This window comes from Ambystoma mexicanum, chromosome 9 (assembly GCF_040938575.1).
Source record: "Ambystoma mexicanum isolate Mex_15411 chromosome 9, UKY_AmexF1_1, whole genome shotgun sequence".
In the NCBI taxonomy this organism is placed as follows: domain Eukaryota; kingdom Metazoa; phylum Chordata; class Amphibia; order Caudata; family Ambystomatidae; genus Ambystoma; species Ambystoma mexicanum.
The window spans coordinates 98,415,876-98,432,281 of NC_090931.1; the positions used below are offsets into that span (position 1 = coordinate 98,415,876).

At 48.6% G+C, this 16,406-nt stretch overlaps 1 protein-coding gene across 1 annotated transcript in view; it reads right to left on the reverse strand.

The window, feature by feature from the left end:
- Nucleotides 1–870: 870 nt before the first annotated feature.
- Nucleotides 871–16,406, reverse strand: part of TMPRSS5 (transmembrane serine protease 5) — a 212,337-nt gene continuing 196,801 nt past the window's right edge. Inside the window, exon 13 of the mRNA XM_069614237.1 lies at nt 871–1,694. Coding sequence (XP_069470338.1) covers nt 1,686–1,694 — 9 coding nt within the window. The 3' untranslated portion in view covers nt 871–1,685. The remainder of the gene's footprint in view (nt 1,695–16,406) is intronic.

Here is a 16,406-nt window from a genome sequence, read left to right on the forward strand (position 1 = left end):
TCCACTTGCTGACCAGAGAAGGTGGGGTGGTGGGGGCGGGGGAGGAGGAGCCCTCCTTGCAACACACTGCCTTGACAGGAACTGAACTTTGTATGTAAAATGAATTCATGTAATAGTGGGATAGTTCCTAAATGTACACCCGATTTATGTCTGTGTGTCTGTGGGTATTAGGATAATTGTTAGTTTTTAATTGATCGAAAGGTACATCTGTCCGAATTCGGCCAGTACCATTCGATCAATTGAAAATGAACAATTAGGCTAAAACATACCGAATGTGTGGAGCGGGTGTGTGCCCCCGCTCCCCATGATCGGTATGTATTAGCCTTGGGTGGTTGCGGGGGTGTCCCCAGCTTCCTCAGCATGGGAGGCGGGGGACTGGAGAAAAAATAAAAAAGGACCCTGCAGCACCGGATCCGACCTGTGTTAGAGGAACAGATCTGATGCTACAGGGGTGAAAGGAACCTGCCAGCGTGCAAACAGGTAAGGAGGGGTGGGGTTTGGGGCGAGCACATTTGGTTTGCGGTTTGATTGTCTTATAATTGATCGCATGCGGCCAGTTTTTTTCCGGACAGTTTACTGCAATCATTATCAGATGATCAAACACCACCAAACGTTGTTTGTATGCACAATCAATGTAACTTGGTAAAGGTACGCAGAAAAAAGGACTGCCTCCTCCATCTACAAAGTTGCCCTATGTACGGCATTTCTGGTGGAAGTATCTGAACAACCAAGCAAATAAAAAAAAATGAAAAATACATAGGACTCAAGAGCCAAGGCACTTCCGCATGCACGAAATCTGAACATGACATTGCATTGACTCCCATGGATGCTAAACGGCACAGCATAAAGTAAGACGACGATGCACTCCAACACTTGAGATGACTGTTTATTGCATTTGCATTGTCGATGGTTGCCCAGTACCACCGCCGCTTCAGTTTAAATCCTGTTTAAGTTTTAAAGGGCTTGTATAAAACTGGCTGAAGGAGAATGTGAGATGGGTGGATTCCAAGTTGCACACTTTTAGGACAACTAAATTATACTTTACTGATTGTCTGGTGGAGCCAAATATCAGACCTGTGGCCCTCATTCCAGCCATCTGCTGCAAAATGCCTGCATACACGAGAAGAGGTACCTGGAACATTGTGACTTGTAGCATACGGTTTCTGTTTTGCATTTATTTTGGCGCTGTTTTGCATAGAATCTCTCCATTGAGAACTTGACGCAAATCCACCAACTGGTCCCAACGTAGACTGTTTCTGGTGAAGTGTGGGCCCACCCTCTTGAAACGCGACAGAATTTACATTCCATTGTCCTTTGTCAAAACAAACCTGCATCACATCCTCACGAGGTGTGTGTTGCGTTATACATCTGGGTCCCAACCGCATAGTGTAAAATCGGGGTCACCCAGTGTCCATAAATTGTTGAGAGGCTAAAAGTAATGCCATACCCCATCACGCCATGTTGCTTCGGGTCTCCCGCAATGTGCTGTGGCCTCCTAGCTAGAATGCTGGCCAGCTTCTGTAGAATAATGTTGACATTGTTGTTCTATATCCATGAAAATCTTATGTGGTCCACCTTTGCCTGACCCCCAGAATGATGCCTTTACTGCATCCCACTTTCTGCTATGAAATGACAGGAGCGGATTCTGCCATCAGCCTTCTTAGGCAAAGCTCTACTCTGAGCCCTTAGTTGTTCTGTGGAAACAAATCAGAAAAACAACCAATTGGTGATCACCAAGGATCATGGCAATACACAAATGGAGCACAGCAAACCAAAATAACACTACTGTATGACAGGTCTACCAACTTAATTAGCACAGATCAGCCTTCCATCTTAAAACTCCCCCCTTACAAAAAAGTAAGTGTTTGTCAGTTTCAATTGCCCTACACAATTTTAGAAATTGGACAAACAGTCGTATGCTTTAAACATCTAGCACTTATGTTATACAGTCTGAAGAACAGGCCAATTTCAATTATCAAACGCCCAAAACATCAGCATCACACAGCACACTCTTCATTTTGATGGTGCAACACACCATGTGAGAACTCAATTTCCATTGGGAGAAGGCATGGCATAGGCTCAGCACTGCAAGTCTGTGACTTTGATTGGCCAGTGCTGCTCTCTTGAATCATCCACAGTGACAAATGTAACTGTGTAGATTTCGATTTTTCTGCCTTAAATGTTTAAGATCAATGTCCCGGTAAGCAGTTAAAAAAATGTAATTCCCCCAAAAGAACCATGATATTTATTGGCTGTTTTTTGGTGACCTTTTTCTCAATCTAGGATCGAGGCATTTTGTTGCTAATGAATTGCTAAAGGAGTCCCGATGGATTTGCTTAAAGCAGTTATTGGGCTGTATGTGGATTCGGCCAGAGTTAGGTGGTGACTCGGTGGCAAGATTACAAAAATATTTGGTGTAAGGAAGGTGGTAAAGCACAGTGTTGGGTAAGATTTTCATAAATGTGAATAATCTGCCTGACCTGTGTCAACCCTAGAACTTTTTTGCTGGACTTGGTGATTATTTGTCCCTTGTCCCTAGGCGAGTGGGAATCGTTTTCCCCTCTAACCTAGACGGTTTCTCTTTTTATGGTTGACCTTTTTATGTCTCTCCATAGTGTGTTTATGGATTTATAGTTCCCTTTAACTTTTGGGTTTAGCATGGGGTGCCCATTTGGGCTTCCCTTTGTAATTTCTTTCATCCTTTGGGTGAATTACTGTTCCCAAGAAGTAAAGTGTGATTCCCATCCCTTTACATTTTATATAGTGAGCCAGCAGCACATCCCACCTTATGTGGAGTACTGGGGTGATGCACTGTATACCCTTTCTCACCTGGTAAAATATTTTACAATTGCAAGTTAACTTGCATGTCTGGTGGCAGTGAAACTACTTTAATGACTTTTAGTCATTATTGCGTGCAGGCTGTCAAATCAGCTGCGCTAATGCACTGGAGGGTCACCATTCTGCTAGATTGGTGGGCTCCTTTTTTCACCATTTCTCATTTGCTTGTTGTTTCTTAGGTCTTCTTCTGCCGCCCTAGGTGGGAAAGATCTGTTTGAAGTGTTGTCTCCGGCAAGAATCCTTTGCATTTGCTGCCAATGCTCAAGAGTGTCTGTGAAGGCAGGAAGCGAGGTAGGAGTACGAAACTCAATAACCCTTTGTCCTTCAGCTTGCCTGAAAGGAACCAGTTCCCACTGAGGGGCTGGCTATCCTAATCAGACAGCTAGACCACCCCTTTCTGTAAGCTGCAGGGAGAGTTTACAGCAGTTATACTGTGGTTGCTGTATAAAAGTCTGATCCTGGAATCTGCTGACAAGTTGGCCACTAGAACCAAATCCAAAGAGGAAGACAAGGCGGCTGTAAAAAAAAATCCAGCGAAAGGAGAGCCTGCTTTGTAACTGATGCCTGTTTGAGCCCTTCTTTCCAATCGTCCTGGGTGTCCTGAAAATGATGACTCCTACCAAGAGTCTGCTGAGACCCACTAATCTCAAGAAGATCTGCATTTTGAGCCATCCCTTGACGAGCTGCGACCTTGCTGGGCTGCAACCCACCAATACCCAAGGAGCTTGAGCCAGTGTGTGGTGCATGGTCTTCCGAAGTCCGATTCCTGCTGAAACCTTGGTGGGCTCCAGCTGGACCTCCAGAGACATGTTTAGAATCCTTGAAGTCCCCTCACCAAAGTGCAGGACTAGATTAGTGAAGAGAATTCGACCAGCGATATTCATTCTTCATCATCAGGTACCTGTAAAAGGGTGCCAAATCCGCAGATCCGTTAGAAGCCTTGAAGACTCCTTTGTTGGAAGCCTCTCCTGTTGACTGCTGTTGCCAGTTTCCCTTCTGTGTCCATTTCTTCAGTCTCCAGACCAAGAATCCAGGGACCAGGTCATGTGCTGCTGCTTCAGGAAGACTGCCATCTCCAAGCTCTACTTATTAGCTGTGTTACTGTGTTGGCTTGGGTAATACTTGCCTCAAGTCTTGTGTTGATCCTGTGTGGCTAATTCGTGCGTTTGTGAGTATGCCCATTCCGTTCGTCCAGGCCTAATGCTGGAACGCTTATAGGGAGTCTACTGTGATGTCCCTGAACACTTGCAACTAACTCTGAAGTGAATACTCCTTGTGTGAAGAGAGATCCTCTGGAACTCTGACTTTCCTGCAACTCAACCCTATCCTGACCTGCCTACAGCTGGCTCCTAGACCACTAGGGTACCTCTTCAGGACTCCTGCGAAAACACATGATCTAGAGTAGGGAAGGACTTTAAAAGATAAAGCTTCTGTCTTGAAATTATAACAAGTGTGAAAAGTACTTGGGTGCTAAAGAAGTTAGTGTGGTAACTGTAGCTGTCCTGAAGTTGATACTTAACTTTAAGTTGCTGGTCGCGCTCCTTTAAAAAAAGTATACAAGTTGGCTTACTTACTTTGAACTGTGTTCCACACTTCTTAAAAGTAATTGTGTTGGTACTGTTTTATTATTCTTAACTGAATGAGTGTTAACTGCTTGCCAATAGGATTTACCCACCTTCAATAACCGTGTTCTTAAAGTGTACCATTTGGTTTTGCTTCCCTTGATCTGCTACAGTGCATTCCTAAAATAGTCTTGAGTTAATACTTGTCTTTCAGTTGCTTGCTGTACCCCTGAAAAGTAGAAGGGTCCTTACTTACCCTGAACTGCTGGTTGCCTTCTTAAGTCTAAGAGTTCTTACCTAAGAATTGTATTCCACACTTCTGAACAGTATCATGGAGTCAACTGTTTATTCCAGTATTATAAATTGTGTAAAAGTGATATACGGAACAAGTTACTTACCTATAACTGTTGTTCTCCAGCATGGGGTCTGACATGGATTCACATGCTCATGAATATTCCCCGTCGCCAGGCTGGGAATCCTCGGTAAAGAAAAAATCAGTATCAGTTTCGTTTCTAATCTGTCTTTCGTAATAGTAACCAATCACTGATCTCTGCGTCATACTGACCACAGCCAATGACTGCCCTCTACCTAAGCCCCGCCTCTGGCAGCCATCTTCAGATTTGGTAGCACGTGAAGTGGCAGTATGACCAAGTGAAGAGCCGCAGAGGGGTAGGCGGGAGGGTTCGCATGTGAATCCATGCCAGACCCATGCTGGAGAACAACAGTTACAGGTAAGTAACTTGTTCCTTCTCCAGCATGGGGTCTGGCATGGATTCACATGCTCATGAATAAAGAATACATAGCAGTACACACATGCACAACCACGGGAGGTGGCAAAGGCTCAACATTAAGCATTACATCAAACTCAACATTAAGCAATTCTTACCTCCTCACCAGGCTCACCTTAGGCGAACAGGTTGCGCAGCACTGCTTGGCCGACCCTGGACTCCCGATCGATGCAGTAGAATTTCGTGAAGGTGTGCGTCGACCTCCACGTAGCAGCCCTGCAGATGTCCAGCAAGGGCACACCAGACAGGAACGCCGTGGTAGCTGCGATCGCTCTGGTGGAATGGGCTCTCGGACGGCCAGGCAGCGGTCGGTTTGCCAACCGATGACAGTACATGATACAGCCGGAGAGCCATCTGGAAATGGAGGCCTTCGAGAGAGCCTTCCCCTGATTAACAGGTCCAAAGTTCACAAAAAGTTGTGACGTCTTCCGAAAACACTTCGTGCGGTCCACGTAGAACTTCAGCGCTCTAGCCACATCCAGCGAGTGCAAAGTCCTTTCGGCCGGCGACGAAGGCGACGGGAAGAAAACAGGCAACACCAAGGGTTCGTTGAGGTGGAAGTCCGACGGCACCTTGGGCATGAAGGAGGGGTGCGTCCTGAGCACTACCCTCGTGTTGTGAAAAGTCAAGTACGGGGGCTTGCAGGAAAGGGCCTGGATCTCTCCCACTCTTCGTGCGGAGGTGATGGCCACAAGAAACGCTGTTTTCCACGACAAGAACTTCAGCGGAGCAGAGTGCAGAGGCTCGAACGGAGGTCCCATGAGCTTGGTCAGCACCACGTTGAGCTCCCACGCCGGGGCCGAAGCCTTCACCGGTGGGAACGATCTGAACAGTCCCTTCATGAATTCTTTCACCAGACGATGAGACCACAAAGACGTCCGCCCCGTGGTTCTGGTGTATCGGGAGATCGCAGCAAGATGAATCTTGATGGACGCGTGCGCCAGTCCAGCCTTGGCCAGCGTCAGAAGGTACGGCAGTACCTGGGGAGCCGTAATCCGTGTAGGGTTAATCTTCTGTGCGTGGCACCAGACAGAGAACCTCTTCCATTTGTGTCCATAGCATTTAAGAGTTGAGGACGCCCTGGCCTTTGCAAGAACCTCTCTGCAGTCGGCCGGTATGTCGTAGCCTCCAAACTCTAACGCTGCAGGAGCCAGGCCTGCAAGTTCAGCGACTTCGGGTCGTGATGGAGGATGGCGCCTCCTTCCCTGGAGAGAAGATCCACGTCCACTGGCAGCTTGATTGACGGGGACGCTGACAAGTCCAGAAGGTCCGGGAACCATATCTGCCTCGGCCACGCAGGTGCGACGAGGATCATCCTGCACCGTGACCTCTTGAGCTGGTTGATGAGCCGGATCAGCAACGGCAATGGAGGGAACGCGTATAGAAACAGGCCCTCCCAGGGGAACGAGAAAGCATCGCCCATGCTCCTCGGCTAGGGAAACCTGCTGGCGAACCTCCGGCACTTGGAGTTCGTCTGCTGAGCGAGAGTCGGCGATGGTGTTTTTTATCCCTGCCAGATGAAACGGCACCAGAAACATCCCTTGGGCGACGGCCCAATGCCACAGATCCTGCGCCTCCTTGGACAGGGCTGGGGATCTGGTACCGCCCTGCTTCCTGATGTAGAACATGGTGGTGGTGTTGTCGGTGAAGATCCTCGCCACCTTGCCCTTGAGGGACGGAAGAAAGGACCTGAGGGCCCAAAACACTGCACGGAGCTCCAGGACGTTGATATGGAGGGACTTCTCCGTCGGAAGCCAAAGGCCTCTCGCGTGCAGATTTACGGTGTGCGCTGCCCACCCTTCCAGGGAGGCATCCGTGGTCACTGTCTCCTGGTGGCCGGGGGTCTGGAAGTCCATGCCCGTCGTCAGATGCGCGCGGGTGCCTCACCACCGGATCGCTCGTCGGAAACTCTCGTCGAGTGTGATCCTCTCCTCGAAGCTGCCCATCGTCTAGATCCAGCGCGCGTCCAGGAACTCCTGCAACGGGCGCATCCGGAGCCTGCACAGGCGGATGAGATAAATGCAAGAAGACATCATTCCGAGGAGGGACTTGATGGACCTTACCCTGGCCGCGTCCGCAACCAGCATCCGCTGCACCTTGCCCAAGATGGCCCTCGTCCTTTCGTCCGACGGAGAGGCCAGAAGCGACACTGTGTCGAGCTTCGCTCCCAGAAACAGTGCGTCTTGCGCGGGCACTAGGTGGGACTTGGCGTAGTTTATGGAGAATCCCAGGTCCGTGAGTAGTCGGACGGTCCTTGCCGTGTGCTCCACGGCGAGCTCCTTCGTCTTTGCTCGGATGAGCCAGTCGTCTAGGTAGGGGTAGACGTGGATCCCCTCTCGGCGCAGCTGCGCCGCCACCGGTGCGAGGCACTTGGTGAACACCCTGGGTGCTGACCTCAATCCGAAGGGAAGGGCTCTGAACTGGTAGTGACGCCCTTGGACCACGAACCTGAGAAACTTTCGGTGTCCCTTTAGGATGGGAATATGGAAGTAGGCATCCTCCAAATCCAACGACGACAGGAAATCGCCCTCCTCCAGTTGACCCAGGACGTGTTGGAGGGTGACCATCCGGAACTTCTGTGCCTTGATGAATTTGTTCAGTCGTCGTAGGTCCAGGATGGGACGCCAACCTCCCGTCTTCTTCTTCACGAGGAAGTATCTTGAGTAAACTCGGGAGCCCCGAAGCCTCTTTGGGACGAGCTTGATGGCGCCCTTCTTGAGCATCGCCTTTACCTCCAAGAGATGTTGAGGGACGTGATGTTCTTTCCTGGCCACAGGGGGGACACGCGGGCACCTCTTTAGAAACTCGAGCGCGTGACCCTGAGCTAGGGCGTCCAGCACCCAACGGTCGGTGGAGATGGACTCCCACACGCTGACGAAGCTCGCCAGCCGGCCTCCCACCGGGGTGCTTCGGTGGGGGCCCGACCCGACGGCAGGTTCAGTCCTGCTTTGACGAGGCTTTGCCGCCTTGTCCTCCTTGGCGACGACGGCGGGGTCTGCCTGACTTGCCTCGTCCCCTGTAAGCTTCCTGTGACGACGAACGGGCCGCTTGACGGTAGGTGGAAAGTCCGCCGCTGGAACCTTTGGAGGCACCCTGTTTGCCTCCGCCGCTCCGAAAGGGCGGCCACCGTTGCTGGAGAACCCCAAGAGCCCGGGCCGTCTCTGTGTCCGCCTTGATGGCTTGAAGGGAATCGTCCACTGTTTTCCCAAACAGGTTGTTTCCGTCGAACGGCATGCCCAAGACTCTGGTCTGCACGTCCTGACGGAAGTCAGTAGCCTTGAGCCATCCACGCCGCCTAAGGCACACGCCGTTGCCCACTTGGCGAAATCCAGTGTCAGCGATGTCCATCGCAATCGTAATGGCGTGGTCCGACGCCACCTCTCCTTCCTGCAAGATCTCTAGGGCTTCCGCCCTCTTGTTGTCTGGTAGGACGTCCAGCAGGGGGCCAGTTTGTACCACAACTCCCTGTCGTAGCGGGCTACAATAGCCAAGGCGTTGGCCGCCTTAATCGTCGTCGCTGCCGACGAGATGACTCTGCGTCCCATCGTGTCTAATTTCTTTCCCTCGCCGTCCGGCGGGGAGGTTGATGTAGAGGCCGCGCCCCCCCCCCCCGCTTTCTTCCTGGCCGCTGCAGAGACGACCGAGTCCGGGGTCAGCTGTGCCCGAAGGCACAAGGGGGCCGCGTCCGGGACCCGGTACTTCTTCTCGTACCGATCCCTTCTAGCCGGTGTCGTGGATGGGTTCTTGAGGAGGGCGAGGCCCTCATCCCAAATATCGTCTAGTAGAGGTACAGCGAGGACCGTCTCCCTCTTGGTCTTGCGCCGTTGATAAAGGAAACCTTCCTTCTTCTTCTCTGCCGGGCAGAGCTGGAAAAGCTCGGATGCCCTGGCGATCATGGAGTGAAACGATCCAATCTCGTCGGGTGGGAGGTGACGACGGGAGATCCTCGTCGTAAACCTCGTCGTCTGTACCCGTCACGGCCGTGTCAGTCCCCGTATCATCCCCACGTGTCGTGGACGGGGAGGAGGGCTGAACAGGGCGCGATGGCTGAAAAGGAGGTGGAGGATGAATCCTTCTTCCCTTAGGGGGAGGGCTCCCAGAAGGGCATGGCTCCGGGTCCCCTGTCGGGAGCGGTTCCTCCGTTGGTGGTAATGGCAGTCTCGTCCTTATCTCCGAGCATAAGGACTGTATAGCCAACAAAATGGCCGCCGAGTTGTCTTGCGGCACTGGTTGAGGGAGATCCGACGGGCGATCAGGAGCCCCGTTGGCACCCTCGACGCCCTCGTCGTCTTCCACGTCGGGGTCCCTCCCGACAGGATGGCCTTATTCCACGCCAGAGCCGTGGCCTAAGACTTCGATCAGCTCCTCCTCAGAGGTTGAGGCCGAGTCCACGACGACCTCCTGCCCTCCCTTTTTCTTCTCTGTCGGAGGTTTCACGGGGGTCCTGTCGATGGGCATGAAAGAGGACTCCTTCCGCGGTGGCAGGGAGATTCTGGGCCCCGGGGTCGCCACCACTGGTGTAGCCTCCACAGGCTGAGCCAGGGCCGTAGCGACTGTCTCGATAGAGGCCTTGGCCGGATGGATCAAGGCTTTCACCACCTTAGGTGCGCTCACCGCCTTCTTCTTGGGGGGGAGGGTCACCACCTCGCTCCCCCTCTGATGAGGCCTTAGGGCATGACCGGGGTCTCTCCAGGAGTTTCGCCGGGTGCTCGGCCTTCCTCTTACCCGAGCCAGAGCGTTGGCTCGTGGTTGATGGCGCCGGGGAGGAGGCGCCCTGCCTGGCGCCCGTAGAGCCCGACCGTTCGGTGCTCCCGGTGCCAGCGGACTCGCGGTGCTTGGCCTTCTGTTGGACCCCTGTCGCCGGGGCGCCCTCAAAGGTCTTAGAAGACCGCTCGGACTTCTTCTTCTCGCCCGACGGGCTCTTTCCTTCCAGCCAGTTGGCGAGACGTTGATGGCGGTCCTTCATGGTCCGCTCTGACATATTGCCGCAAAACACACAGTCCTTCTCCACGTGCGTCTTGTCCTCATGTAGGCAGTAAAGGCAAAGGGAGTGTTCGTCCTCCTTAAAGACATTCTGAAGCTGGCATCCAGGGCAGACCCTGAACAGCTTTCCGGGCGTCGAGCTTCCTTTCTCCTGGGCCATGTCCGAGATGGGCCTGAGAAACTTCTGGAGTCCTCCAAAAGCGTGGCTCGAGGAAATCTTCACCCTTGAGGGGCGTAGACGAATCCGACACGGGTCCCCGTTGATCGGATGAAGAAACGGTGGAGCTTGAGGCTCTTTTGTCCGAAAAAGAGAAATTTTTCTGAGAAAAAACGCGAAAAAAAGCACTAACGCTCGAGAGCAATAGCACGAGGATCCCAACACTTGAACGTGCGGTAAAAATCTGAAGATGGCTGCCAGAGGCGGGGCTTAGGTAGAGGGCAGTCATTGGCTGTGGTCAGTATGACGCAGAAATCAGTGATTGGTTACTACTACGAAAGACAGATCAGAAACGAAACTGATACTGATTTTTTCTTTACCGAGGATTCCCAGCCTGACGACGGGGAATATTCATGAGCATGTGAATCCATGTCAGACCCCATGCTGGAGAACAATAGGTTATACTGACCTTGGATAGCTGTTGCTCTTCTGAAACTGTAATTGGGATATGCTTTCCCTGAATTGCTTTAGTGTACTTCTAAAATAGTTGACTGGGTTATTACTTGTCCGTGAGTAGCTGAATACCCTTCTAGAAAGTATCAGTTACATTACTATTTATAAAGCACAGGTATTGTCAGGGGCCTTGTATGGTGCAGAGATCTGGGGCTGCTGCAAACCCAGTGCTCTTGTAATTACTGTAAACAATTTTCTAAAGCGTCTATTGCACTTCCCGGGTAGCTCTCCAAATATCCCTTTCCACGTGGAACTGGGTCTACTTTGCATTTGAGATTCTATTGCCCTTAAACCTTTATTGTTGTAGATTCGTATGTGCTCTGGTGTACAAAGTTTTGGGACGCATTAAAAGACTTACTGTCCTATAACAATGTGTGCTTGGTTGCGTGGTTTAGACATCAAGTCCCTTGCAACTAGACTTGTCATGGAGCATATTTGGCCTCATCCGTAGAACATTGATGGAATGTGCAAAACCACTGTTGTGGATATCTATACCCAGTGTGTTTGGTGATTATGCTGAAAGGTGCTTAACTTTAGCCATGGGATAAGATTCCCAAAAATTTTAGGACTATCTGATTTTGATAAATAATCCCGGAAAATGGTACTTGAATGTAAAAAGGAGATTTAGTAATTGGCCCCCTGTTAAAGCTAGGTGATATCCAGATTCCTCCCCCATGTGCCCTTAATGTATGGAGTTTAGAGACTTTGCAACATTTTCTCTTTAATTGCCCCTTAAATGACATTAGGAAAAGACATTTAAAACCCTGCATTAATAATTGGGGGGTGAGGTTAATGGCTCTTGCTCAGCAGTTGTGTAAACGGGTGAAAATTGATGTAATATTTGCTGTTTCAACATATGTAATATGCGCCTGGGACAAAAGGGATGATTTTATGAAACTTGTGCAATAATTTGTCATGTCCTGTTAATAAGTATTAATTTTAGCACCTGTGGGATTTTTATTGCTCGTAATATTATGGTTATTTTATTGTGTGTCCGGGAGGATAGCTTGGGGGCAATGTGCTCACCTTGTAAGCAACACGATGCGGAGCAACACAGGTTTGATCCCCGGGTCCATGCTTAGAAAACTCTGGGTATTAAGCGCGTTATAAATAACCAATAATTATTATTATGGATCACATTCGTTTTGTAGCTTTTATGGAAGGTATTTCTGAAATAAAGTTGAACAAAAAAAAGTGAATTAATTGCTACAAACAGTGAAAGTAGAGGACACCTTTAACATTAATCCAGAATTTGCTGAATTTCAATTCAGAGACTAAAAGGCCTGGGGGACTTTGCTGTTCCACTTTAAAATAGTATTTCAATGCACTACGTTTGCACCCAGCCCCATGTTATCAGGGCAACTGTCAACTAACGCAGAGACTTGTCGCCCAAGAGCATGTTGCCTGCTGGGATTCAGAGTTTTTATTGTCGACGGGGATATCGTGCAAACAAATTTACAATTGGAAATTAAATCAGTGGAAGTAAATCACCCGAGTAGTGAAAGACATTTTGCTTGGAGCACTGATTTAGTGGGATCAACTATAACCCACATGCAAGAATAAATAGAATTATAAAAATGAGCCTACTGTGACAAATCAGAGGTGTCGTCCTTTCTGCCTTAGGGGGAGACCTTTACCATGGAGCCAGGGCGGTGCAGTCACAGTACAATAGTCTCTCTGAGGGTGGTGCACCAAGGGAGATCACATGGGGTGGGGGGGGAATCCCCCTTATGGGATTAGGGATGACTATCTTCAGAGAAAGCGGTATGCCCCTGCAGTAGTACCCCCCCACGCCTCTAAAATGTACAATCCTCCCTTCACCCCTCGTTTTGCAAAGCCAATATTTGTTATAGTCCAGTTATTCAATCTAATATACCTGATAAAGTTCCAAACCTAGAAAGTGTAAAGTCTCTTAGATCTGATCTCTGACATATATTGGGAAACAGAATGAGCATTCTAGCATCTCAAGGTCTGAGACGAAGACTGATGATTAGGAGTCCAAGGATCATTATAAAAAAACAGAATGATCATTCTAGTTTTCCAATTAGTGTGATTGGCCCAAAGCAACTCCTTTTCCCAATGCAGAAGTTTAAATCTCAGACAGCTGAGATGTCAGACGATCCTCCAAGGAGGAAACAGGCAGGACGAGAGTTAGATGGAAGGAAGCTGAGGGAGAGGGGAACGCAAGCAAGGTCCCAGTAGATAGGACAGCTCGCACCATTGCCATCTGGATCCTCCGAGCCTCCAGAGTTCAGGCAAAGCACCAAGTGATTGTATGCACGTCCCGGAAGCCGCTGCCACCTGCAACAAAGCCCTGAACATGACCAGAGCCTCCAGAGAAGCTGTCGACACTTGGGAAATGTCAGTACCTTCCAGTGGTACAGGAGATCCGGGGGTGGGGGAGGAGGCTGGGACCGTCTAAACCGAGTGCAACTCTGGGACATGCACTCATTGGAAATACAAAGTCAGAGCCAATGCAAACTTTGCAAGTCTGGCACTCGCACCCATATGAGAAGATCTTTTAATTCCCTACTAATAAAGCAGATGGGAGGGAGGCTCCCTTCCTTTAATTTCAAATTGACTCAAGAGTGCACCCTGTGTTGGAAGCATCAGTCTGGACTAAGAAGGCTGGAGTAAAATCTGTAGAGCTCAGAACTGGAGCGTTACAAAGGGCATCTTTCAGCCCTTGAAAGGCTTTTTCACAGTTCTCATTCCACTTGACCTTTTTAGGGTACTTGGGAGAGGATACAGTATTGAGAGGAGAAGCTATGGTCCCATAGTTCTCAATGAAGTTCCTGTAGTAACCAGTAAGTCCTAAGAAGGCTCTTGAGTTTGTGGAGTGGAGTGGCCCAGTCTTGTACAACCTGTACTTTGCTGGGTAAGGGCTTAATCTCCCCTTCTCCTACCTCATGACCAAGGTAGACCACTTTACTCTGACCAAGTGGCATTTACTTCCTTTGATGGTCAGATTGGCCTGTAGAAGAGCCTGCAAAACATACCCTAGGTGGTTGAGATGTCCTTCCCAGGTAGGGCTGAACACTGCAATGTCATCCCAAGTATGCCATGTATGAGATCTCTAACCCATTCAGAACATGATTTGCCATCCCCTGGGATGTGGCAGGTGCATTCTTTAAGCCAAAAGGCATGACCTTAAATTGGTACAAGCCTTTTGGGGTGGAGAATGCAGTCTTTTCCTTGGCATGGTCCGCCATGGCAATCTGCCAATAACCACTTGTTAGGTCAAAAGTGCTTATGAAATTTGCTGAGCCTAGTTTATTCACCAGTTCATCTGTCCTTGGCAAGGGATGGGCATCTGTCTTGGTAACTGCATTTTATGCCCTATAGTCCACACAGAATCGATATTCTTTAGTTCCCACATTTCACACTAACACAACTGGGCAGCCCATGGACTCGTGGAATGTTCAATTACTCTATGGTCAAGCATCTTGCTGACCTCCTTTATGTGATTCCTCACATTATCTGACATTCTGTAGCCTCTGCTTTCAACCGGTACACTCATCAATGTCATTTTGCCCCCAAGGGGTCAAGCCTGGTGTAAGTGAGGAACAGAGGGGAAAACGGAGTTAACAGAGCTCTGCACTCCACTTGTTGCTGATTTGTCAGATTAGTAGATAGTTTTACCTCTTCTACTGATCCATCTGAAGGGTGTCCCCTTAGGAGATCTGGGCCAAGAACAAAGCTCCTATCTCTGGTCTGGAAACATAAGCCTTCAGACGATTGGTATGAAAGACCCTAGGGGCCTCCTTGGGGTTCCCCAAGTCTATCAAATAGACTTTTTTTTTGGTTTATACAAACCTTTAAAAAAAATAAGAACAGAAAAAATGCAGCTGATAAGAAAACAATATTAAAAACAAGACCATGAAGAGAAAATGCAATAAAAATTCAAAGGAACACTGTATAAGCAAATAGAACATACATTGAGAAACAAGTCTCAAATTCAAACAATATCGCTAGAGAGCAGACTTAGTTCTTCAATGGTTTTAACGAGGAATGTTAGAGCATACGTTAGTTTTTTATTAGCTTCCTTAAAGCATTCCTCCCACCATTCTTCCATTGCTAGATGTCTATTTGCGACAATTGCTCCAAACAGTGTCTTTCTTTTAGTTGTAAAGGCTTTGCAGGTGAGAATTAGATGCTTAATATTCTCTTCATGATGATTACAGAACCTACATTTTGGATCCAGCTTCTCATATTTGGGCCATTGCATAACCACTTCTTTGGTTTTAAATTGGTTTAACCTAAATTTCATGAGCAGAATTCTTTTTTGCTTATCTGGACATCTTTCAAATTGGAATTGTAGGATTTCCCTTCCGCAGGAACATTTTTCATGAGCGAGTATTTTGCTCTATTTATGCCAGTACTTATCCAATCGTGTTCCCACAATTTTTTCTTTACGGCATCAGGATTTTTAACCAGTGTGTCTTTGTCACTATTTATATCTTTTAGAATTTGATGACATTGATTTATCCATGCCGACAAGACTGAGTGCGATTGTTTATTGGCAAGATCATGGAGAATTTTCAACTTCAGGGCACCGTCGGGCAAGATTATTTTGCGGAAAATTGACAAGGTATTCCAGATGACTTTTGCAGTGGATGCAGTTTAAGTAAGGTCTTGTAATGTTAGAACAACCGATTTGCTTGAGTTTATATACAAACCATTGTCCCCAACATATTGCTCCAAAGCGTAAAGTTTCCGTTGTAGTCCAATAGGCGTAAGATCCATCAACACTAGATCGTCCGCATAGAGAATCCAGTTCAAGGCAGAGTCATCTATTTTTGGACCGAATCCTTGTATTTTTTCAAAGATTTCTCCAATGTCAGATAAACGCATTGAAAATTATAGCTGCCAATGGGCACCCTTGTTTAACACAGCAAAAGATATGGGTGGGTAGTTGACCTCTCCAAGTTTTCCCACAACCTTGAAGGGTCCTGTCCATTTGTCCTGTAAAACCCTCTGTCTTACTAGAATCATCATGAGAACTTGTTGGTCTGGAGTAAACTCTGCCATGTTAGCCTTCAGGTCATGCCAATGCTTGACCAGCTTTCAAATTCTCAGATGCCTTAGTCATCATTTGTGCCATCCTCTGTCTGAGGCCTAGCACATAGTAATCTTTACTGGCTTGAGGGTACAAGCACTCTGCGGACCCTCCTTAATGAGGGCCAAAGGGCCTCTGACTGGATGACCATAAATGAACTCAAAGGGACTAAAGCCCACTTCCGCTTCAGGAACTTCTCTATAGGCAAAAAGAAGACATGGCAGAAGAAGGTCCCACTTCCAAGTGTCTTCCAAAGCTACAATCATGCTCTTCGTGGTTCTATTAAACCTCTCTATTAACCCATTAGTCTGTGGGTGGTAGGCAGTTGAAAACTTGTAGGTGACCCTACAGGTTTTCCACATGGGCTGCATTTAGTGGGACATAAAATGTGAGCCCTTTTCAGGTACAACCTCCTTAGGAAATCATACTCTGGTGCAAATACCAGGTAGGGCCTTAGCCACTGCCTGAGCAGTAACAGTTATCATTGGAACAGCTTCAGGTCATCT